The 25,079-nt window shown below is 36.5% G+C and overlaps 2 protein-coding genes across 15 annotated transcripts in view; one reads left to right on the plus strand and one right to left on the minus strand.

The window, feature by feature from the left end:
• Positions 1–4,405, plus strand: part of DPP4 (dipeptidyl peptidase 4) — an 87,857-nt gene extending 83,452 nt beyond the window's left edge. For both annotated transcript variants that reach the window (XM_008258668.4, XM_017342895.3), the window contains 3 exons: positions 1,285–1,357; positions 1,621–1,694; positions 3,266–4,405. In XM_008258668.4, coding sequence (XP_008256890.1) covers positions 1,285–1,357; positions 1,621–1,694; positions 3,266–3,367 — 249 coding nt within the window. In that variant the 3' untranslated portion in view covers positions 3,368–4,405. The remainder of the gene's footprint in view (positions 1–1,284; positions 1,358–1,620; positions 1,695–3,265) is intronic.
• The window catches only part of SLC4A10 (solute carrier family 4 member 10), a 333,141-nt gene continuing 312,124 nt past the window's right edge, over positions 4,063–25,079 (minus strand). For 10 of the 13 annotated variants that reach the window (XM_051848038.2, XM_051848035.2, XM_017342639.3 and 7 more), the window contains 3 exons: positions 22,431–22,498; positions 19,207–19,323; positions 4,063–12,455 (listed from right to left, as the gene is read on the minus strand). In XM_051848038.2, coding sequence (XP_051703998.1) covers positions 12,389–12,455; positions 19,207–19,323; positions 22,431–22,498 — 252 coding nt within the window. In that variant the 3' untranslated portion in view covers positions 4,063–12,388. 13 annotated transcript variants of the gene reach the window in all.

Genomic DNA, 25,079 nt, shown 5'->3' on the forward strand with positions numbered 1-25,079 from the left:
ACACCACTGCTGTATCTCTTGATTCCCGTGTCTGAGAGAGTGAAATGAGTTACTCTTATTCCCATTTTATAGAATCAAGGCTCACAGAGCAGCAGGAGTCCAGTTGTACAGCTCACTGATATGGAAGTTGAGATTGAAATGCAAACTCTCTGACCTTAGCACCATCTCCTAACTGCTAGGCCATCAAGGTTCCCATAAAAAGTAGTAAACTGATGTGTTAGCTACAAGTAAAATGCAAACCTTGACTCTCATGAAATTGACTGATTCACCAACATGCTACTTCTAACCCATAGTGAGGCTACTACCTCCTCCGCTGCCCCACCCATTACAGGACAATCAAAGCCCACTGGGCTTACTCCTCTCAAACACATTAATTATAATGACTAAGTGATATTTTTACCTTCATCCCAACTTTGTAAATATCCCCAAATTAAAATCAGATGATCAGTTCTATTCTTTAAAGCTTTTTTCATCCAACGTCCCTGTTTCTTATTCTAGGAGCTTTATCTGATCTTAGGCCACAAAACAGTCTCCAAAAAGCTGACCTCCCACCTCCCTCCTTTTTTAAAAAAAAAAAATCCTACTTCCCTGGATGATTGAGGGAATGACTGATCCAATAGCATCATTGCCTCCAATGTACAGAATGAGGCAGACAACAACCTACTGATTTTCTAAGACCATTCTTGATCTTTTTCACCCTTTCCCCCCTCCATATGTTACATTTTCCTAGGTTTTAAACATCTGTTCCCAAAGAGGTAATATTTGCTTTTCATTCAGAGCCTAGCAATGTGGACCAAAGTTCACATGACATATTGCAGAGTATGTTTAGTTGCAAATGCTATGTACAGGCTCTTCGAAATGTAGCATGTATGGCACCATGTGACACATGGTTGCCATGGTAATACACTTTTTGGCTGAACTACAGCAGAAGCCCATGGAACATACATTGCTAATATGAGACTCTGCCCTGTGCTAATGCATAGGACACAGCCAATCTGGGATCTGGGTCACAAGGGGTTTCGCATACAGCCTGGGTGGCAGGTGCCCTCTTCCTGCATGTGCAGGGAAGATGTGGCATCCTCCCTTTCCAGTCCTGCCTCCCAGGCACAGGGCATGCTGTGCATTCTGCCATGCATGGAGACAGCATTTGCTTGAATATCGGTTTGCTATATTTTGTATCAAAGGGGGCCCCAGCTGAAAACATTTTATTTTGTAAACTGAAGTGAAAAATCAGTTTATGGCAGATCCTTTTTTGAATAATGACATTCTTTTTCCCAATTCCAGAATTCAACAGTCATGAGCAGAGCTGAAAATTTTAAACAAGTTGAGTACCTCCTTATTCATGGAACAGCAGATGGTGAGTTTCAGTTAATTAGACTTTTTAGTATCACAGACAGGTTTGCAATTTCACTACTGACAAAACAAAAGCATGAGGGGCAAGACTGTTACATTTACTTCAATAAAACAGTGTTGCTTTCCACAACTCACTTGTCTTGGGCTAAATGGGATGCTGAGTCCTAGAACTTGAAACAGCCCCCTTCCTTGTGCCTTTCCCATCCTTGGTATCAGAAAACTGCAATGGCTATTAGCTACTTTTCTGTTTCCTTTCTCTCCCTGCAGATAACGTTCACTTTCAGCAGTCAGCTCAGATCTCCAAAGCCCTGGTGGATGCTGGAGTGGATTTCCAGGCAATGGTATAGCAAAACTTTGTGCAAGGGGTGGGAAGTTGCTGGGGGAGTCTAGTTTCCTCTCTCAGGGCTACTTCTCACAGAAATACCAGGGGATAGAGAATAAAAAAAGGGTTTTATTTTTCCAATGCTAAGTAGGAGAAGTGATATCTTTGAGCCATCCATAGAGTCATGTTCAACAATTTTAGAGCATTTGGGATTGAGAAGCTTCATATCCTGGGAGTGTCAAAAACACTGTTCTATTCATATGATTGTTCAGTCTCTCCCTGTTTTGATTCAACAGTAATCACTTATTCAGTAAATGTGTGGCAGGAGTAATTCTAAAGTGAAATCAGCATGATAATACCTCGGCTCAAATTTGAAAATCCATTTCTGTCTAGTTTATATTACCAGCCATTCTAACAGAGGGATATTAATAATCAGCATGCTTCAGTGTTCAACTGCTATGTTATCTTTTGTTGAATAACCACAGGCAATAAACAGGTTGTTTTATGAAGTCAGAAATGACTAGAGCTGTTGTTGTCTGCACAGAGCATGTTTCCAGGTATTAGGTCAAATTTATTTTCTGCATTAGGGATTTTCAGATTGAGTGATACACACATATATCTAACTATGTATATGTATATGAGTGCTGCATTAAATATTTCTGCATAAAATGCAGCTTTCTCTTCTGTTTTAACTAGAAAAGCCTACTTAGTCCCACTTTCTTCTAATTCATACAGTTTGCTCAGTTCAAATTGTGCCCACTCTACAGAAGTGGGACAGTTTTTTGATACAGAGAAAACTGGCACATCATTTGGGTCAGATTCTTATTAGAGGTTGTGGTTTATATTTTTAGTATTCAAAGAAAAGACACAAGATACTTTCATTAAATGTGTTTTTAAAGTTAACTACATCTCCATAACATATATATGTCCAGCAAAGACTTCTCAGTTATTTAATAAGCTATGAGTTTATAAAATTTTGCCTCTAGGTCATAAACTTCTACATAAACCAGAATATAGGTTTGTTAAATGCCAGTGTGAAATCTAAGTATTTGTAAATAATACCATTGACTTTTGACTTCCCTATGTTAAACATATATAAGTGATAATTTAAAAGACTTTTCCAGTTTTTTGTTTGATGTACATTAGGAAGAATCTGCTCTTTAAAAGTTTATTTATGTAATATAACGTTTCTTACTAAAAAGAAGAGAGATTTAATACTTGACAATATTTAATTTAAAAAAAGTGGGTTTAAAGGGATAAATATTCCTTGTTATACATGCTGTGACTCTGAGTCAAATTTGAAAATGGATTTGTGTGTTCCAATTAAAATGTACACATCCACTGAATTCACAGTGAGTTCTCTCAGCACCTGCAAAAAGAAGAGCAGAGACTTCTGGAGCATGGAGCAGTGTGCCGGGAAAAGCTCTGGGGGAAACTACATAGCCTCTATTACCACATTTCCACTTATAAACTGTTTCAGGAATGGAAACACCCTGTTTTATACCACATTTGCTCAGGAGAACTTATTTGAATTTATTGTTAAGAAAACACAGCTGACTTCCTAATTTTGACCTTTTCCTCTCTCTCTAGTGGTACACCGATGAAGACCATGGAATTGATAGCAGCACAGCCCACCAACATATCTATACCCACATGAGCCACTTCATAAAACAATGCTTCTCTTTACATTAGCACCTCAAAACTGCATGCCATTTACAGCTTATTGAAAACCATTTTCCTTCTCATTATCTCAAAACTGCACTGATGATGATCTTTTTAAAAATACAATCAAATCAAGAAATTTAAAATTACCTTTGTTCTCAAATGTCACGCCTTTAATGATAATAGAGACTTCTGTCTTCCCAATAGATTATTACCATGCAGAAGTTTCAATTATTCGGTCTGGTTTTGTTTATCATCTAATACCACTGCCATGTCAGCTGCTGAAACAACGAATGTGAATGTTTTCACGGGAACTTTGTATAGGTTCCCTGGGCAGCATTTTAATTTTTTCTAATTAGACTAGTCCAAATCTTGTTCCCTTCTTTAAAGGGATAGCAAGATGTGGGCAATGATGTCACCAGGACAGGAACCAAAAACGGGACTGAGGAGAGAAGATAGCAGGGCATGGATGGAAACCCAAGTCCAAGCATACTACCCCGACCAGGCTACTGTCAGCTCCCCTTGGAGAAGAGCTGTTCACAGCCAGACTGGCACAGTTTTCTGAGAAAGACTATTCAAACAGTCTCAGGAAATCATATATGCAAAGCTCTGACTTCTAAGTAAAACCACAGCAGTTGAATAAGCTCCAAAGAAATGCAAGGGAAACTGCCAGCAATGCAAGGCCCCCAGGTGCCAGTTATGGCTATAGGTGCTACAAAAACACAGCTAGGGTGATGGGAAAGCATTGTAAATGTGCTTTTTAAAAATACTGATGTTTCCTACTGCAAGAGGCAGCTTGGAACTGAGATGTGAACACATCAGCTTGCCCTGTTAAAAGATGAAAATATTTGTATTGCAAATCCTAACTCGAAGGACTCCTTGCATCAGTTTTTCTTATTTCATTTCTTTGAGCATTGTAATTAAAGGAATATTTTAACTTACTTGGATTCATTTTTAAAAATGGAAAGCAAACTGGAATGTTATGTATTATTCTTGCTCTACATTCTACACTTAGTGGAATATATCTTGGTCATTTAATAAATGTGCCTTCATTTTTTTCAGAGGTAATGAGTTGTGTCTTGAATTGGACCTAAAACACATCAGCATATGAACACATTTTTCCAGAAAGGCTTTTGTTGTTTTTGTTAGGAAATCCAGGCTACCTGTTAAACATGCAAAGAGTTTGCCTTTGTAAAAAATTAGATAAATAAAGATATGCTAAGGTAAGCAGTTCATAAAGTTTTTGTGTAATACATACATAATTTGTTATCATTGCATAACACTTTTGAGAAATCAAACTAATGTTGACTATTGATAAATACATAATTCACAATTTTAGACTAGGGAACCATGATAAAGTTTATATTATTAGAACAAATCATATAAACAAGTGATAATAAATATTATCTTGGCAGTTCTGATGGCTCAGAAGTGAAAAAAATGGCCAGTTATTTTTTGTTGATAAGCCATAATAAAGCATAGATTTTAGATGTTGAATTTGGCCTAACAAAGCAATGTCTAGATAACTGAGAAAATATGACTTTTTTCTTTCAAGTGTTTTCAAAGTAGCTTAATTTTTAAAAAATTGGCTTTAATTTAAACTCAGCTTCAGATCACTTGCTAGACAAATTACCCCTGACAGAGTAAGCTACAGCATAAAAGTCTAAAAATGGAAGAAATGGGGAAAAAAATTCTACCAGTTCAACATTAGGCTGGTGAGTCACACATAGGAATGAACAGAGGACTGTGTGAAATTCAGCTTTAACTGCATTCATCTTTTCAGAACATGCTTCACCTTAGTTAAGCATCACATCACATTCAACCATTAGAACCATAAACCAACATCCAAACCTGCAGAGTTCTTGTCATAATTCTGCTGCTTAACACAGTTCAATTATCATGAATAGCTGGCCCAATCTTTGCTGAATTCTAGATCCAGGAATAATGGTAATATATGCTCACATCTTGGACAGCATGACAAGTCATAAAAGCAAATGAGGCCGGTGCCATGGCTCACTTGGCTAATCCTCTGCCTGCGGCACCAGCACCCCAGGGTTCTAGTCCCAGTTGGGGTGCCAGGTTCTGTCCCAGTTGCTCCTCTTCCAGTCCAGCTCTCTGCTGTAGCCCGGGAGTGCAGTGGAGGATGGCCCAAGTGCTTGGGCCCTGCATCCACATGGGAGACCAGGAGGAGGCACCTGGCTCCTGGCTTTGAATCAGCACAGTGCGCCGGCCATAGAGGCCATTTGGGGGGTGAACCAACGGAAGGAAGACCTTTCTCTCTGTCTCTCTCTTTCTCACTGTCTAACGCTGCCTGTCAAAAAAAAAAAAAAAAGCAAATGAAATAGAAATTCTCCTTTTATCTTAATTAAAACCAGATGCTGTATGCTATCAGATATTTTACATTATGAGATATTATATCAGATATTGCATATCATATATTATAAATAAGATCTAAGATGTTGTATAGTATTTATACAATGTCAAAATTATACAAATTATCTTTTCTTTAGTTTCTAAACTTGCTAAATATTTTGTCTGGAACCCAGAATAATGAAAAATTCCAGCACACATTTTTCCTGCAATGTAGGTTACAAAGGGCATTGATGTGAATAAAGTCAGCATAGTTTTCATTTTACCTTCATGGGACAAGTTTATTCTCAAATAAGACTTTGAAATTAGGTAATTGGGAAAGGAAGAAACTTGGCAAATACATTAGCAATACACTTAACCTGAGGGTAAATTTGAAACACACGGGAACTAGCCACACCAATAAGATGAGTTTGTAGCCACTGTGGGCATCGTGGATGGCCACAACTCCTTTCATAAACAACCTTGCAGACCCACCAGTACCAGGGATACATGCAGCAAAACATGGGGAATATGGTTCACATCTCTTCTATGGATACAGGTTTGCTTTTTGAGCCACTATCAAAAATTTAAGAAATTCCTCTTAAAATTATTTTTGAACAGTTTAGTTGGAGTCTTTGCTAAAAATGATTCTGTACTTTCATGCTTTCTTAAATAGCAGGCACAGAACACAGTTCAACACATCCTTGATGACTCAGAGCCACCACTGAGGAGATCAGCAGACAGTATGTCATACTACCTTCTTATTCACAAGGGGTCATTATGACTGTCAGTTCCACCTCTTGGCAATTGCTTCTTTTGCTCTGCTGATGAGTGAATACTGATTTGTAAGTTACTGGATACCCTTTAATATGTAGGATTGGAAAAAAACACCAACAACACAGGCATGACGTTTTTCAAAAATTAAGTAAATTTTGTTGTGCCAACTTTGTGAGTTATTTCAGAAGCAACCAAGAATTATTTTTACCTACAACCTGAGTAACATGGGGTATCTTTAGGATGTCTGAAGGATTAAAGATGGTTGAAACTAATGGACAAATGGGGATAGTAAAGCTATTTATATCACCACCCAATGAACTCAGCTTGGTGTTAATAAGACCAATGGAATTTATCCTCTTTCTACATGTCATCTTTGTATGACAATATTCTTGGCATTCACAACCAAGAATTGGAGTAAAGTAATAATTTTAAAAAATCCCCTTACTGCTCTGAGAAGGGTATTTTTTGTTGTTGTTGCTTACTGATTTTATACTTCAACAAACTTAAAGTTCCTATTCTAACTATATAGACTTTCATCTGAACCACTCTCTACATTTGTCTAATTATTTTAAAATTTGTGTGGGTGTCATGAGAAGTGTGACATGATATACCTAACCTCCTTTTATCCAAAGTTATGAGATTTGAGTCTCATGAAAAAAAGTATTTCATTGAGTAGGTTTGGTTTCTGATGTTAATCACAGAAATGTAGATGATGAATAAAATGTAACATATCAAGAAGAAATGTTTATTACTCATCGTAACCAGATTCTGGTTCTGGGAGCCCACTGAATACCCAGATAAGGAGGAGGCTGGTTCCAGCAGGAGACACAGCACACTGCAGCCAAGGTCAGGTGGAATGGGCTTGCATTCTTGCCACCTCTGTTCCCTAGCGAGAAGCATTTCCTGAAGGGCTGTCAGTCTCTTTGAACTCCAGTGTCTTAATTTGAAAACAGGACAAGATACCTGATCACAGAACTATTGCATAGTTGTGAAGATTTGCCTGTACAAAACACCTGGCACCTTCTTTTTCCATTTCCCCTCCTCCTGCCTTTATGGCTCCACGGACTGCACAGATTCTAGTATTAGGCTTCATGTCTTCAGGTGCTGGACACCTGCCTTTGTTCTGATACTGATATGTCAGTGAGAATCTTTTTTAGATCTTAGTTATTCTTAACAAATCAAGCAGCAGCATCTTCTGATATATTTTACTTGAGATTCTGTCAACAGAATCTGCCTGGGTAAATAAGCAGGGCACAGAATTGGACCCTGGAGAGTCAGGAAGGAGGGCGGCTACCTCCAAGGAACATACCAACAAATGGGAGAAACAAGTAGTATGGCAGAAACCTATGAATACACTCACCAGAAGGCAAGAGGAACTAAACACAAAGCTAGATCCACAGGAAGGATGGAAGAGCAGCTTAAGGTGCAAGGGTGGGAAGTGGAAGGTGGTTTCTGGACTCTGATGACAGTCCAGATTGGTTGCATCATGTCCTACACTTTGAGCTTAGATTTACTTCATTGTCTCAGGCTTACTAAGCTCGCACTATGCTTTTCAAAACATTTCCTTGGGGTTGGTGCTGTGGTGTAGCGGGTAAAACCACCGCCTGTAATGCCAGCATTCCATACGGGTGCCAGTTTGAGTCCCAGCTGCTCCTCTTCTGATCCAGCTCTCTGCAATGGCCTGGGAAAACATTAGAAGATGGCCCAAGTGCTTGGGCCCCTGTACCCATGTGGGATACCTGAAAGAAGCTCCTGGCTCCTGGCCAGCTCCAGCTGTTGCGGCCATTTGGGGAGTGAACCAGCGGATGGAAGACCTCTCTCTCTATCTCTCTGGCTCTACATCTCTCTGTAACTCTGTCTTTCAAATAAATAAAATAAATTGAAAAAAAATGTTTCCTCAAATACAACTATATTTGTGTGTGTATGTGTGTGTCTATAAATACATATACATATACACATATGATCTTTATTTAGAAGAATGATGTATGTAAATTATAATAAAGCTATTGTGGCTGGAGTCACTTGTTAAGTATCCAGTATGTCCAAGCTTGTTTGATTTTAATCCCAATAGAAATTTCTAGATCACTCACAGGGAGTTGATTTGATTGCCTAAAAGTCTTCCGGAGGGCAGATTGTGAAGGCAATGATTCCACTCTGAACAGTATATTCTCTTTTGTGCGGCCAGACCAATATTTCCAAAAAAATCACATCTCTCCATTACTCAAAGTTTTTAATGGTTATAGTTCAAACATCTTAGTATAGAATTTAACATCTTTTATAATGTCTCCAACTTATATTTGTACTTTTCTTACAAGTTTTCATCCTCCTCCTAACACCCCACCATATTGGGTTCTTTGTCAGATTCCAAATGTACCACATGTGAACTCTGCCAGGCTCCACCAGCTATGCCATACACCTTTACTTTTTATGTTGTGTTTATTTCAACACTGACATGGGGTTTAGAATCTTTGCAGTTCCTGCAATACATTTCCTCCCCCATTTATATCCTAATTCATGTTATCTCTTCTATGACATTTTCCTCAAATTCGGCCTTACTCAAAGTTTTATCCTTGAGTTACTCACCACTTTAATCATATCACCAGCTCAGTACAAATCATATTAGATTATAGCCATGTACTCACCCTGCCCTAGAAGCAAGGATCATACTCCTGTTTTTAAAATTCCAGCACAGATGGTAGGGCTCAACATACCAAGAAACCAAATTGGAGGGACAACTGTTATCAGTTTGCCACGGCTTCCAATGGAAAATATCTAGATAACAGGTCTGAAAAGTCTTACCTTGATTATAAGGTTTCTGACTACAGCTAGCCTCTCAAAGTAGATACTTAGAGACTCATCACATTATGCAAATTATTCTCATGAAATTTCACATAGTTGTAATCTTATTTAATTTCATTGTATGAATATATGAAATATTTATATTGAAAAATTTGGGGAGCAGTCTTGCAATTATAGTAAAACACAAGGTTATTTCAATGAGTTCCTAGAAAATAGAATTAAAAGGTAAGTTTATCTGGGGGCAATTTTTAAAAATGTATGCATATGAGGGAGTCTTCAAAAATGCATGGAAAGTACATATAAACTTATGGTTTAATTCCATTTCTCAATGAATCTTCTGGAGTACAATCATAGTCAAACACCCAGGAGTAAATAGGCTGAAGTTAGACTGAAACAATAGTAGGTCAGTGCAGATAGGAAACAGAATCAGTCACACTTAAATGAGCCAAGAAAAATCTTAAAATATCTAAGAATTGTGTTGAAATACAGGTGGCTTGTGAATCATTGGTTAAGTGTTTCTTTCTATCAAGAAAGGGCTTAAAGTACACCCAAGACATATTCAGATAATATTAAGAAAAAAGTTTCCCAATGTTGTAGGCTGTTATATAGTAGTAATTACAAAGTAAAGTCCCTGGTCAAGAGAAAAATAGTAACCAGTAGGTTAGAGTTCTGAATACTACTATCTCTATAACACATTGCCAATGGCTACAAAAAAATAATGGTCCCATCTCACTGTTGTAGCAAACAAGAAGGAGACAAATTTTAGGAAATGCTTTCCTCATGGGGGTTAAAAATAGAAGACTAAGGAGTTCTAATAATGAAGAATCCTAATATTGACCTTGGAACCTTTTACTATCACAGGAGAGTGTCATATGCACCCAAAACAATATTCTCTGGAAAAACAAGGAAATACATCCTCATCTAGTTCTCATAATTTTCTGTTCATTAACTTCACATTGTTTTAATACCCATGAAATGTCTACATCATCGTTTTTTAAAACTGTGGAAGTGTCTAAATTTAAATATTTCAGGCAGTCAAAATGTCCTACACCAATATACTGATTAACATACAGGAAAAACAAAGACAAGACACATTGCATCACAATTTAAAATGTACAAGGAAATTAGTTATGATATTTATTTTCACATAACATTTCTTAGTTGTGAAAAACACAATATCCTAGTCACATTTACACATTACTTAAACTTTGCAATAAATTACATTCAAGATATTCAGTAATTTTGACCAGAATCTGAAATTAGGAGTAAATATATAACACTAATTTTTTCTTATATTTTATATGATTTCAAAATATTAGAATTAACATAGGGATAGCATTAAAATTCACACAAGAACAAAATGACTATAAAAATACTCAGAAATATGGAATTTCATTAGATAGATATGATTGCTTATTGAAATAGGTGATCACGTGAAAATCTCAATTCAGCATGGTCATTTTAACAGAAGTTATTAATATATTAAAACACTAGGAGACTGCTTTGGGGAATGACTGGCTAAATCATAAAACAAGGGAAATGTTTACAATGTAGTATCTATATTCTGAAATTCACAAAGGCAACATATTTGGAACAGAAAGTTTCTGTATTTTTCTTTAGCATTTATAAATATAAACTTTTTAAATGGCAAATTCTCCATGCCATAATTTTTAGATTCACATTCTATCAAAAAAATGGCTCCTTAAAGGATTGTGAGAGCAATTTTTCAGAAGATATCAAAATGTTGAACCTAATGAAGGCTTTCTTGGTTTATTTTCCACATTACTTTAATCACAAAGATAATTTTTTTCACTTTTCATGTGCACTTCTACACAGAATACATAATGAACAGTTTGTAAAAGCCTTGGGCTCTGAATTATTGTGATGTTGGACACTGAGTATCATAAGGCTGATGACCACTGATCACCAAGAGCACTATGAGATTTAGTCCTTATTAACTTCATCTAAAATGAAATAAAATATCATATTTTTAATAATGCTCAAAATTCTTAACTTTGCTTCCTCTTATACAAGCTGAGTAAAGATGGATTATTTCACATGTATTGAAATATCTACAGAGCCTTCTCAAATAGAATCTTAAATTTCCATTTAAAAGATTGTTTTTCCACAGCATGCATTTAATTAAAAAGTGGAAAAAGATCTTTGAAAGAAAAAAATTACAATTGGAAACCTGTTTGTTTAACATTAGAACATGATTTGGGACCGGTATCAAGCAGTATAGTATATGACCATTAGCAGCAGAACAACTGTACAGAGGTGGAATTTCATGTACAACAATTCACCATGTGGTATTCCATGAGTATGTATGGAATAGGTTTACTTAAGGAACATCTATTGTCAATGGGAGGGAAATTTAGCATCATGTATCTGATAAAGGTTTATATTGAAAATCCCAAAAAATGTTTACAAAGTTTTTCTAAAGCATCTCCTAGAAGCCTAATATTTGTTCACGTACTCATGACTTGAATTTTCAGCAAATATTTCTTGACTCTTAATATCGGTGTCTGATTCTCTTTAACAGGTTGTGAACAGGTTTCTACGTATTTTTTTCAAACGACTCTAAGTTTCAGTTCCATATAAATTCTTAAGTATTAAATGTATCATATTAAATCAAGGAAATGCATAAATACAATTTTTTAAAAAATGCTTTCAAACTACCTTTTTGATTTGGGTCTTCTGAAATAAGTAACTAATGCTAAGCTAGAAAAAATAAAAAGAATTAATACTACATTTCAAAATTCTTCTGAATGAAATTATCAGGCATCTTCAGGTCACTAACGTAGGAAAATACAAACTAGGTAAATATGACTTATCTCTTTAAGAAAGCTACTGCTCTCATAAAGCTTACAATGAGAATCCAGTGTTTACAAATGTCTAACATACAGCAAAGAACACAAAGATTCTTGCATTAGCTATTGTATCTGTTCACAACAGTGTCTCACTGCTCAGAAGCTTAAACACAAAAATGAAACAAGTATTGCACTACTTACAGTATGGAGGTGGATTTGGGATGAGAGACAGAATTTACAATACATGATCAAAGCAGATGTATTAATAATTGTGACACTCTTCTCATATTTATGTAAAAAATAAATTGAAGATCAGTCATAGACAAGTCTCCCTGTCAACACCTTTCCCTGAGTCAGCTTTCTTCTCATTTCGGCTTTCGGTGCTGTAGGGGGAAGAAGAAGAAGTTTATTACTGCAACCCAACCTGGCTACCATGAGATCTGCTCACTCAGACACTAGACCCATCAACCCCAAAGCATCACAAGAGCCCTTAGGCATTGCTCTCTCATGCTGCGAAGCATAGATAGATAGCAACAATTAAAATTCTCCGCACTCAGTGAGATACAAACCAAGAACTGCAGAGAGGGGGAAATTAAAAAACACACTAGAAAACAAAAACCAGACATCTTAAAAACAATTCTAAAGGCATGCAAGATTAATACCATGGTGCTTATTTGGGCAAATGAATCATTGATGATTGCTGAAAATGCCAGTCATGCCCCAATCTTAAGACAGTGCCAACATTAGCAAATGACACAAACAAGATGTCACAGTAGGTATTTCTGGGCTCTGCTACAAGTGGCTTTTCCCTTGTGCATGGACTGCATCTTGGTCTTTGGTGAGGGCAATGTGTTGCACAGGTAATAGAGGTGCATCTCTCCTGGTTTGGAGGATCGGTCACCCAGCACACTTCTCTCCAGATACCTGTACTAGCTCTGCATACAAACTCCCACCCTGGAAATCAGAGGAATGATACTTTAAAATCTCATTTCTTGTAGAATAAGCTCATTCCCAAAAGGCTACTGTTTAATCTCATCTTACAACCAATTTTACCAATGGGCAAGCTGGTGATAGGACTCGACCACTTTTGTCTTTCTCAATATTTTTCCAATCAACGTATACTTTATCTACTCGCACACTGACATTTTTCTTGGGAAATTATAATGTGCTCACATGCATGAAGCTCATCCCAAGAGTGTGTACTTCCAGAGTCGCTCACTCCTAAGCTACTTCTAGCATATGACAAAGCCTTCTACATCTGAGGCTTCCCTGTGACCCTCCTGGCTGCTTGACACCAAGGCCAACTCATACTCCGAGGCCCTGAGCTACAAGAATCCTCACATTTTTACTGCTAACATCAGCCCTCCATATAATGTATGAGATAACTGATGATGGGGACAATCTCAGTTTTATAACTTTTCTCTAAGTAATAAAGTAGTGAAACTTCATTTTTCTATGGAGCTTCCTTCTTAGTGGTCAATAACTCAGAAACATTCTATGAGTGTGTTTTTTAAATTGTTTTTCCTCCAATTCAAGCTAGAAACAGCCCTTCTCAGTTGTCACCACCACCCGGCACCATCAGGTAAGAAGTGCCGGAGCTTCTGCCATCTATGGCACGCTGCCAGTGCTGAGAGCTGGTGTGAGCAAGTGTCTACGGCACCCGGGTTTATGCCTGCCACACTTCTCAGCACATACTCCTTACAGGTCAGAGCAAAGCAACTTTTTTCCCTTTCCTTTTCTCCTTCCATGAGAAGAGATGACAGTGTGCACATGATGTGTTGAGAGCCTTAACTCTGTATTTTTAACTCCTCTATCTGTAAGACTCACTTTCTTCTTTAAGCTCCATTTATGTGACAAATAACTGCTATCCTGCTTTGCACATTAACTTTTTCTTGCACTTTACCTGGCTGCCAGTCTCTGACAAACAAAGCCCATGAAAGATGGCAGCACAGGGCAGTGGAGGGAGTTCTGGGCTTGGAGTTGGATGTTCTGGGTTCAGTTTCCAGCAGCTAAGAGTGAGCTATATGACTTCAACTAATTACTTAATTTCTCTGAGACTTGGTTTATTCAGCTGCAAAATTAGTTTTGTACTTGACAGCCTCTGAGTCTCTTGTAGCTCAAATTACAGAACTCTGAGGCCAGTATTCTCAACTCCTATAAGCGGTTTTGAAAGATAGACTAACGATCCACCTATAAGAGATTGTGGAGACAGAGACATATGGATCTCTATACAACCAAAATTCTTATGTGCACAATAATTATTATGTGCACAAAGGAGATGTTCCAAAAGCTTTTGATAAGTAAGTGTTTTCTTGGCACCAAGCCAAGAAAAAAGTAATTCAGAACATCAACTTGATCCACAGATGTATTTTCTTCTGACATCCTGCCTTGGTTATATTAGTTGTATATAATAACCAAGTAATAGGCTGAGTTTTTTTCCCTCTGAATAAAAAAATGGTTTTGGTATTATTATATTTCAGTAAACTATCAAACAGAAACTTTATAACCAGATAAAGACCTCTCTAAAAAATATTCTCAATATGAATCTTTTCCCTGTGTGACTATTGCTGTCTGGATTCCTTGTTATATTCATTTTTCTGAGTTCCAATCAATTTTAAGCTTTCATTTTAACAAACACAAGGAGCTTTAATAGTCGTAGAAAATTCATATTATCTTTTTTATCTGATACATAAAAATTGTAGGGTACTTCGGGGCCAGTGCTGTGGCGTAGTGGGAAAAGCTGCTGCTTATGATTCCGAGCATCCCATATGGTTGCTGGTTCATGTCCCGGCTGCTACTCTTCCAATCTAGCTCCCTATTAATACATTTGGGAAAGCAGCAGCAGATGGCCCAAGTCCCTGGGCCTCTGAACCCATGTGGCAGATGAGGAGGAATCGTCTGGTTCCTGGCTGTGGCCATTTGGAGAACGAATCAATGGATGGAAGATTTCTCTCTCTCCCTCCCTCTCTCTCTGTAACTCTGACTTTCAAATACATAACTAAATCTTTTTTTAAAAAATGTAGGGTACTACGTAATGTCTCAATACATGTATACAATTACAGTATTTATTTCAGGGTAAATATCATCTCCTCAAACATTTATCATATAGTTTTAGCTAAAATATTCATTCAAAATCCTCTTTTATAGTATTTATTTGTTGTCTATAGTCACTCGACTGTGCAATAAAACACCAGAAATTCTTTCTCTTATCTAACTGAAACTTACTATCCATTAATCAATCTTCCCTCCTCCCCTACCAATGTCTCAAGTTTCTGATAACCACTTCATTCAACTGTCAACTTTAAGAGATCAATCTTTTCAGAGTAAGATCATGTAGAACTTGTCATTCTCTGACTGCCTAATATCACTTAACATAATGACTTTCATGTTGTCATAAATGTCAGAATTTCATCCTTTTTATAATTGAATAATATTCCATATATATCTCACATTTTTGCTACCTATTCATCAATTGATAAGTACCTGGGTTATTTCTATTTCTTGGCTATTGTGAATAATGCTACAATAAACATAGGAACACAGATGTCTCTTGACAGATTAGTTTCATATACTTTGGATACATACCCAAGAATGGGATTGCTGGATGATATTGTACTTCCATTTCCAATTTTTGAGGAACCTCTCATACTTTTTTCTACAATAGCTTTCAATTCAATTTTTCTGTAAGCTTTTTGAGGTCCCCTCATACATATTATGTATCTGTAATCCCATGGTAATGAACAGATATTGCATATCTATTACAAAACAAGTACTGTGCAAAGACCAGGAGGGCAAGATGAGTAAGACTGTCTCTGACCTCAAGGAGTTACAATTTAAAATATGAAGAAGTAACATTTTAAGAGAGAGGAAAAAGTGACCTGATGGTGTCATGCTGCTGAGAAATCTGGGAGAATTTTATCTTTCAATGGCAATAAAATAGTTATTATGAACAATATTTACCAAGCAGTCATGAGAGGCCCAGCCCTGGGAAATCAGCATAAATAAGAATTCATGATAGAAGGAAATGGTGAGGAGTGCAGAGGGGAGTAAGGAAGGTGTTTTCAGAGCCTTGTCTCTGCCACCAAGACAAAACCAAGTGCTGTTCTAGTGTTGACTGCTTCTTCCCAAGAAACTTTGATTGTGGATGTTGGTTTTATAAAACATAGCAGCTGCTCACCTTTTCTGATGCAATGAAGATTTTAATGAGACCTATTCCCACCAATCCATTCCATAAGCTGTGGAAGAGCTTGTCACATGGATGTATAGCATGGTTAAATAAGACTGAAACTAAACATCCTATACATGTGGTAGAATTTACAGTTAGTTCTTAGATACTACATTCATTTAATCTAGAAAAAATATTTTTAGCAACCAAAAGTGAATGAAATCATTGAAAAACATACTGCTATGCTAAGCATCACCAAGAAGATATCTGGGCTTCTCTGGGGCAAATAGCAAAGTTGGAAAATAACCAGGGAATTAGTATAAAAGCTACATGGAATCAGTTTCGGTCTCAAGAGATATGCACCCTGGTGACCAAGTCTTTATTCCTATTTTTGCAACTAGATACCCTAGCAGGTAATAATTTTTGACAATTTCTGGTAATCATGCTTCAAAACCTTCCAAGATTCTGAAAGAAACCAATCGATTTGGAAAAGTATTGCTGTTAGGAATGTTGGTTGCCTTAGGATCTTCGGAACCCATATCCTTTTTGTCACTGTTATGAGAATGAAAGACATTACCACAAACCAAGTGATGTTTTTCACATGGAAAACTATGTTTTTTTTTCATATAAAAAGGTAAAGAAAGCTAGATGAACTTTCATTCTACACTCATTTGAATTTCATGTCATTAAGAAAAATATATTGTCCAAAGAACAAGAAACAAGTGGCTATATCAAAAGATAAGGGATGATTTATCTAAAATATGCTTAACACACATTACATTGTTCATTAGAATCAATCTACTGTTTGAAGAAACCTAGACATGTATTCTTAAAATAACTAGCTTTTTCTGATGAACAGCATCACTTGACTTTATTATTTACTTTAATGGATATCATATCATAAAAACTTTTGTTTAACCAAAGAAAGAGGAAAAATTTGGAGTGTGAATCCTTCTATGGAAGGAAAGTAATCTATAATCTAATTATCTCAAATTCTCTATGTATTTCTTATAGCTGGCATTTTGTTTTAAGTACATCAAATTGGATTTTACAATTTCTAAAATTCAGAGAAATGGCATATTATTAATGTGAAAAGGTCTACAAGCACACATTTCAATGGGCTTGAGAAACTACCCTTCTTACAACTCTGATTTTCTTTTAAGAGTGCTAGCAAAACACAGAATTACTTTGAGGATGACTTTCACACTACGACAGGAACTTTTGGGAAAGGAAGCTAAAGCAAGTTTAGAATAAAATATTGCTTCTGTTTGAACCAAGAGAAGAAATACATGAAAGTCTTAAAGGCCCTGTTAAAAGGTAGAAAATATCAACTAAGCATCTTAGAGAGAGCCTATTAGTAACTTATGAGGGTAATTCAAAAAAGATCATGGAAAATGGAATAATTTAGGTACAGAATATTGAATGTTTTGAAACATATTCAGGAGTTTTCATAATATATGTTTTCCATTAATTTTTGAAGACCTCTCCTTTGGATTAAGTTTGGGAGGAGGAGAGAGAGAGAGAAAAGGAGAGAGAAATAGACAACACCCCAGGTCTTGGGTGAAGACTCTACACATCCACTATTTGTCTTGTTTACACTGTTTAGTATAGAGATGACACTGAAGCAGTAACATGCCATTTTGGGGTGACAAAAAACAGAAATAAGATATACTTTTCAAGTCTAATGTAGCCTTTTTCTGTAGCCCATTTCCAATTATGTCTCATGAAGCTAGACAAAGCTTGCAGGTTTGGATGCATGATGATGCATAAATTGACCAGCTTGCAATTTCTTAATTAAAGGGTAAAATTTTACCTTCCCAATCTGTAAATTTTATGCCATTATTAAATATATTTCTGTGAAATTTGTTGATTTAAATATGATGCATTTGTATAAATTGTGGAGGGAAAAATGTACTCAGGTTTCAGATCCACATAAATAGCTGAGTAATTCTAAACATACAATAAAACTCAGTCTGATATTGGATCTGAGCCCAAGTTTCTCCATGCCTTTTGCCTCCCCAAAACTCACATAGAGGACAGAGGCTGACTAAGTTGCTAAAAGACACCATTTAACATAAGAAAATGCAACCACGAAATAGATTTGAGGGAGAGGGTCTTACCTTTGGGGAAGCAGCTTCTAGAGTGATTAGGAAGGGGAGCTTATGGCAAAAATGTAATATAAAAATTAAGTAGAAAAAGTTAATTTAAGGTTATGAAAATAAAGGAACTTAATAACTACAGTAAATACTGTTCCAAATCCTCTAACAAGAAGAGATTTTAGCATAATAGGAATTCCTTTTTCTTTAGGTCACCATCTAAGACTAATAGTTTGAATTTTTGCTTATAAATTCTGAAAAATTCAGTTGGAAATTCCATGATGACTCTTAATATTTAAGGATACACTTTCCCCCTCATGCATTTAAAACTACAGGGGTTGTTTGCATGTTTGCATATAGATAAGTAAGGATAGCCAACTTTCAAGATGCTGAAAGTATTGGGGTAATGATGTTGGTAGGGAAGATCTTCAGTCACTTGGAATAGGGGGCTAGAAATACACTAAAAATGAAATCAGCATTGCATGTGCCATGTTGGTTTGAAAAAGGGAAATGAGGCAGTGTGAAATGTGGACAGACATCTAAGGGGATTCTGGGCAGTGGATGAAGAGAGAATACAATACAACCATACTGCAAAAAAATAGGTCAAAATGAACATTGAAAAATGTCATGCATTGGACTCATCTATAGCACCATTTCCCCCACTGTGATAGTTTTGGAGTGACTTTGTAATTTGAAAGGGAGATGTTGAAAAACATATCAATATTTGTCATACTTATTTTGCACTTTCAAAAAGAAGTGTTCTGAAGTATTTTGGATTTGAATTTTAAGGAAACCAATAGTATTCATTTCTAATAGATTTGGTTATAAAATGACTGAAATGAATATAAATTCTCATGATTTTAATATCCAAACCTTTTAGAAGGAAAGCTTGACTCCTTATCTTTGGAGCTATCGGCAGTAATCAGAAGGTTCCTCCACAAGGCTGTCTTTGACATTTCATCAGAAATATTGATCACAGCTGGGTCATCTCTAAACAGAAATTTACCCAAAATGAAACAATAAGTATTGAAAAAGTAACTGTAGCTGTTCAATATAGAAACTAACTGTAAGGCCATATTACTATATAAAGTACTTTTTCCCAAATTTTTATTGTGGTACAATGCACATAAAATTTACCATCCCCACCATTTTTAAATGTGCAGGTCAGTGTTATTAAATGTATTCATAATGTGCAATCACTAGCATTATCCATCCTGTGAAACTGAAACTCTGTACCCATTAAACAATAACTGCCCGTGTCCCTTTCCCCCAGCCCCTGACAACCACCATTTTCCCAAGTCTCTATGATGTTGAAAATTCTGAGTGCTTCTTGTAAACGAAGTCATAGAGTCTTCATCTTTTTGACTGGCCTGCACACTTAAGTTCATGTCTTTTGTAGCCTATCTCCAGAATTTCCTCCCTTTTAAGGCTGGATAATGTTCCACTGTGTGTGTGTGTGTGTGTGTGTGTAACATTTTGTTTATTATAAAGCATTTTATGCAATTAAAATTTAGAAGTATTGAGTGGTTCTCTATTTTTAAAATCGATGAAAGTTAAATTCTAAAAAAAGATTCTAGTTGTATAGATATTGGTTTGGGTTGTAATTTTCTGAATTCATTCCAAATTACAGAAAATAATAGATGTCCACTACTTGGGCCTTTGTCCCTCACAGTCTTAGCACTTCTCTCTTCTGCTCAGACACTGCTGCAGCTCCCACTCAGAGTAAGAGCTAAGTCCTTTGAACAGCCAGTAAGGCTTTGTCCTATCTCACTCTGACTTTGCCCTCCTGTCACTGTGTCCCTTACCACTCCTTCCTGCCACAGTGCAATGGCCTCCTAACTGTTCTGGGACCCTGCAGACTTGTGGCTGCCCCAGGACCCTGTCCTTATCCTTGTTCTTCCCTCTGCTGAAATACTGTCTTATATCATTTATTCATTTGTTTATGTTCTGTCTCCTCTGCCTCTATTCAACTGGAATATGAGTTTCATGGGGATAAAGATTCTTGAGCATTTGTTCACCACTGTTTCTCCAAGAGCTACACAGAGTTGACCACTTGCTATTCAGTTAACAAATATTTATGGAATAAATGAATGCACACTGTATATTTGAGAGAGGTTTTTCTAAACAGCTAGGGGAACCTACAATATTAGGGTTATACTATGTCATGTGGGTTTTTTTCCTGCATTTTAAAATGTCACCAATTATAGATAACATTCAGGACTCTAATCACATCCCCCGGGCTTTAGAAACACTACCAAAGAGCAAGAGCAATAAATCACAGGCCAAGTAAAAGAAAGGTTCAGTAAGAAAGAACATAGCCATGTTTTTACTACATACACGCAGGTAAGATGAAGAATGGATGGGAGAGGGAGTGGGAGATGTGATGGTTGCGGGTCGGAGGGAGGTTATGGGGGGAAAAGCCACTATAATTCAAAAGTTGTACTTTGGAAATTTATATTTATTAAATAAAAGTTGAAGAAAAAAGTCATGGTCTTCAGAGATCAGACCCTGAGCCCACTTGACCCTCATGGTGGTTGTTCACAGTGGGTAACGATACCAACTTTTAAGAAAAACCTTGGGTCTCATTCCCTAGCCCATTCTGGAAACGTATTCTTTGCTTTCTATAATTTCTCCAGACCTCATTCTGCCTAGAAAGATACTCAAAACATGAGATCAACAAACTTCCAAAAAAGCAAAATGTGGGATACATGCTTTTCATAGTATGTGACAATCTCGTGAGAAGAGTTTAGAACATGCTGAATTAAACAAAATTAAACTTTTGAAAAGAATGTAACATTACTTAGATTGTTTTACCTACCAGTGTACATTGTGCCTCTCCAAACTGGAATGCATGATGGAATATTTTACAAACTAATTTAACTACAAAGCCCTTTTGAGAGTGTGTCCTCATGAGAGTGGGTTTCTACAGAACGCACTTGGGAATATACTGATTCAAAAGAACAATTAACAGTATTCTAAAATTTAAATGTTGTAAAACAGAAAACAGAAAAAAAGAATGAAAACGCCTGCTATTCTTATGCTCATCCTTAAGTGATAGAAAATTATGTTTCCATAACTTCTAGGGAATGGGATTTGGAGTAAGATTCTGAGGATCAAGTATATCCTCTTCTTTTTTTTAGCACAATGACAAATTCTCTCCTCAGAGAAAGCTCTGCTTTTCTACTGGCATAACCTTCATTTGTCTTTAAGCACTTTGAAACCATAAAATTGGGTCCTAAATGGTATATAAAATGCAATTGTACAGGAAAACGATTTAAACTAACCTATATGTAGATAGTGCCAGAGAGAGTTTTTTGGATACATCTAATGGTATTTCAAAAAGTTTTTAAAAAATAGAATAAAAATAAGTTTATTTTCATGTAAAATATTTGAAGTCCATACATATTTTTCATAATACTCATTTCCCTTGTACTTTTTGAAGATCTCACTGTGCATGGGTTTCAATTTTTTTGCACCCAAATAGCTTATGTTTTAGTTCCATTTTTGAAGTACTCTCATAGATGAAATTTTCTTTTTATTACAACATATAGGCGTTTGCTTTCTCTTGCCATGTCTTTGTGTGTAAGGATGATCAGTATATTCTGGAAAACTCTATAATTATATCCTACAATGACTAATATGAATGAATCCTTCAACTCAAGAAATAGATCATCTCGTTTAAAGTACCTTTTTAGGGGAAAACTCCGAGAGTGGAAACATTTATCTGCGAGCAACTTAATGATACCCCAGTTCATTTATACCAAGTCATATGAATCTTGACTTTCTTTAGGTACTACCTTTTAAGAATATAAATGGTATGTTTGAAAATCATTATAAAAGATGAGCAGAAAACACTTCAGACAATAGCTCCCTGAAGTGCTTCACTCACCCTGGTTCAGCTACTTAGGCCACATAACTGTTACTGGCAGAACTTAGCACTGGGACTCGAGTGATCCAGTTCCTAGTTCCAATTGTTTCTATGCTAACAAAATGTCAACCAACATGTAAGGGATCCACACTGCATGACATTTCTAAATACAGTAAATATCAACACATTTCATCACTTAAATTGGTACTTTTTTAAATGTATATCTTACCTGTAGTGCCCTTCCAATGGGAGTTGCACTGTGCCCTCATCTTCCATGGCCAGCATACTTTGTTCTTCCTGGAAACATAAATGTAAAGTACAGAAAGTGAACCTGATGAGTCTCTATTTTACATTAAAGAAGAAACATAGATTAATGTTTCATTATCTCATTAACCCTAGGACCTTCCACTTTGTTTGCGTTTATTAATGCTAGCACGGGTCCTTTCAAGAAAGCATCAGCTACCAAGAATGTAAGTAATTAATGACAGTCTCATAACACAAAGTAATTTAAATGCTAACAACAATTTCCTGCATGTCACCCAATATAAAACCTGGTTAATTTCAAGCAGATTAAAAAAATCATTCTAAATTTTACAAGGACAAATGTATGGGTAATATAATCAGCTTTGTTATAAAGTTGAAATTACATTCTCTGAATGCTTTATTAGATTAGGAACATAGAGAGACAGTTCTCAAACTTCCTTTTACTTTAATAATCACTTGGTAAGCTTGTTAAAAATGCAGATGATTGGACCTCAGCCTCAGAGGTTCTGATTCAGTAAATCTGCACTAGAGAGGGTGTGGGGAGCAGCTCGGACTAGACTAAGTTAATGGAATTAAGACTTATTCTATGCACCTGCTCTCCCACAATATGGCGCTGGGAGAGAAGAAAACAGCTTCTACACAGCTGCCTCCAGTTCAACCAATAAACTGTAGGACTTGCTCCTGATTGGAGGAGAGCAGCGTACTCGGCGTGTGGGCAGCCGAGTTGGGATTGGCAGAGGAGGACTATAAAGGAGGAGAGAGACGGCATGCACCAGGAACATCTAAGGGGAACATCTAAGGGGAACACCTGTGCAGCCCCCGAGAGAGCCGGCCGGCGGTGTGCCGCTCCCCTGCGGAAGTGGGGAATGTGGCAGGGGGAACCGCCCTTCCACGGAGGTGGAAGGGACAGTAGCCAACCCGGGAAGAACCAGCAGCAAACCCGGGGAGGGCCGAGCAGACGAAAGAACAGCGCAGGGTCCTGTGTCATTCCTCCACGAAGAGGGGGAGCGACAAGAGGGCACAACAATTTATATTTCTAACAAGTCTCCAGATGATGTTGACTATGTTGGTCTACTATCCACACTTTGAGAACCATTGCTCTAGATTAGAAAGAGATTGTTGAAGATTATCTTTGTATATGAATCAAACCACCAAAGTATCCTGAGCAAAAAAAATAAATAAATAAACAAACAAGAAAACAAGCTGCAGGCATCACAATACCTGACTTCAAAGCATATTACAAAGCTACAGTAATTAAAACAGCTTGGTACTGGCATAAAAACTAATACAAATATGAATGAAACAGATTGGAGAGCCCTAAAATGAATCCACATACATACAGCCAACTGATTTTTGACATAAGAGCTCAGACCATACAGTATATTGGAGATAATTTCTTCACCAAACGGTGCTGGCAAAACTGGATGTATATATGTGGAACAATGAAATTAGATCCATACTTCTCACCATATACAAAAATCAACTCAAGATGGATCAAAGACCTAAATATAAGATCTGAAACTATGAAGTTTCTGGAAGACAATGCAGCAGAAACACTCCAAGACATTGGTTTAGGGCATGATTTCTTGGACAGGACCCCAAAAGCACAGGCAACAAAAGCAAAATCAACCTCAGAACCTATTGCATAGCAAAAGAAATGAGTGAAGAGCGAAGAGAAATCCAATAAAATGGGAAAAATGTTTACAAACCACCTATCAGACAGAGGATTAACATTTTGAATATATTAGCAACTTAAAACACTCAACACCAAAGAAACAACCAATCCAGCTGAGAAATGGGCAAAGGACTTCAATAGATAGTTCTCAAAAGAAGGAATACAAATGGCCAACAAATGTATGAAAAAATGCCCCAAATAACTAACCACCAGAGAAATGCATACCCAAACCATAATGAGATATCATCTCATCCCTCTCAGAATGGCTAAACTCCAAAAAACAGAAAATAACAAATGCTGAGGAGGATGTGGACAAAGAACACTTATATATTGTTGATGGGAATGTAAATTACTGCAGCCACTGGGTAAATAACACTGCATAGGTTTCTTTAAAAACTAGAAATAGACCTGCCATATGACCCAGCAATCCCACTACTGGTATATATCCAAAAGACTTGAACACAATGTATCAGAGATAACTACACCACCATGTTTATAACAGCACTGTTCACAATAGCCAAAATCTGGAACCAACCATGCATTATCAGATGAATGAATGTGTAAAGAAAATGTGATATAAATACACAATGGAATATTATTCAGCTATAAAAAAGACTGAAATTCTACCATTTTCAGCTAAATAAACATAACTGAAGGACATCATATTAAGTGAAATAAGCTGGACCCAGAAAGACAAATACTGCATACTGTTACTTGTGGGAGCTAAAATTTAAACAAACAAAAAAAGAAAAAAAGAAAGAAATGTTGGTGTATATCAGTATTGCTGCAAATATAGTTCTGTAAAACTTTGTTTTACAACTTTCATCAAACCAGTGGTTAAGAATGACATACTACTATAGTTTTGATGATATGTGATTACTTTAAAATTTACAGTATATGGGTGAAATGGTCATTTTCCATTCAATTATTGTTTATAGC

Source organism: Oryctolagus cuniculus, chromosome 3 (genome assembly GCF_964237555.1).
Source record: "Oryctolagus cuniculus chromosome 3, mOryCun1.1, whole genome shotgun sequence".
Lineage (NCBI taxonomy): Eukaryota > Metazoa > Chordata > Mammalia > Lagomorpha > Leporidae > Oryctolagus > Oryctolagus cuniculus.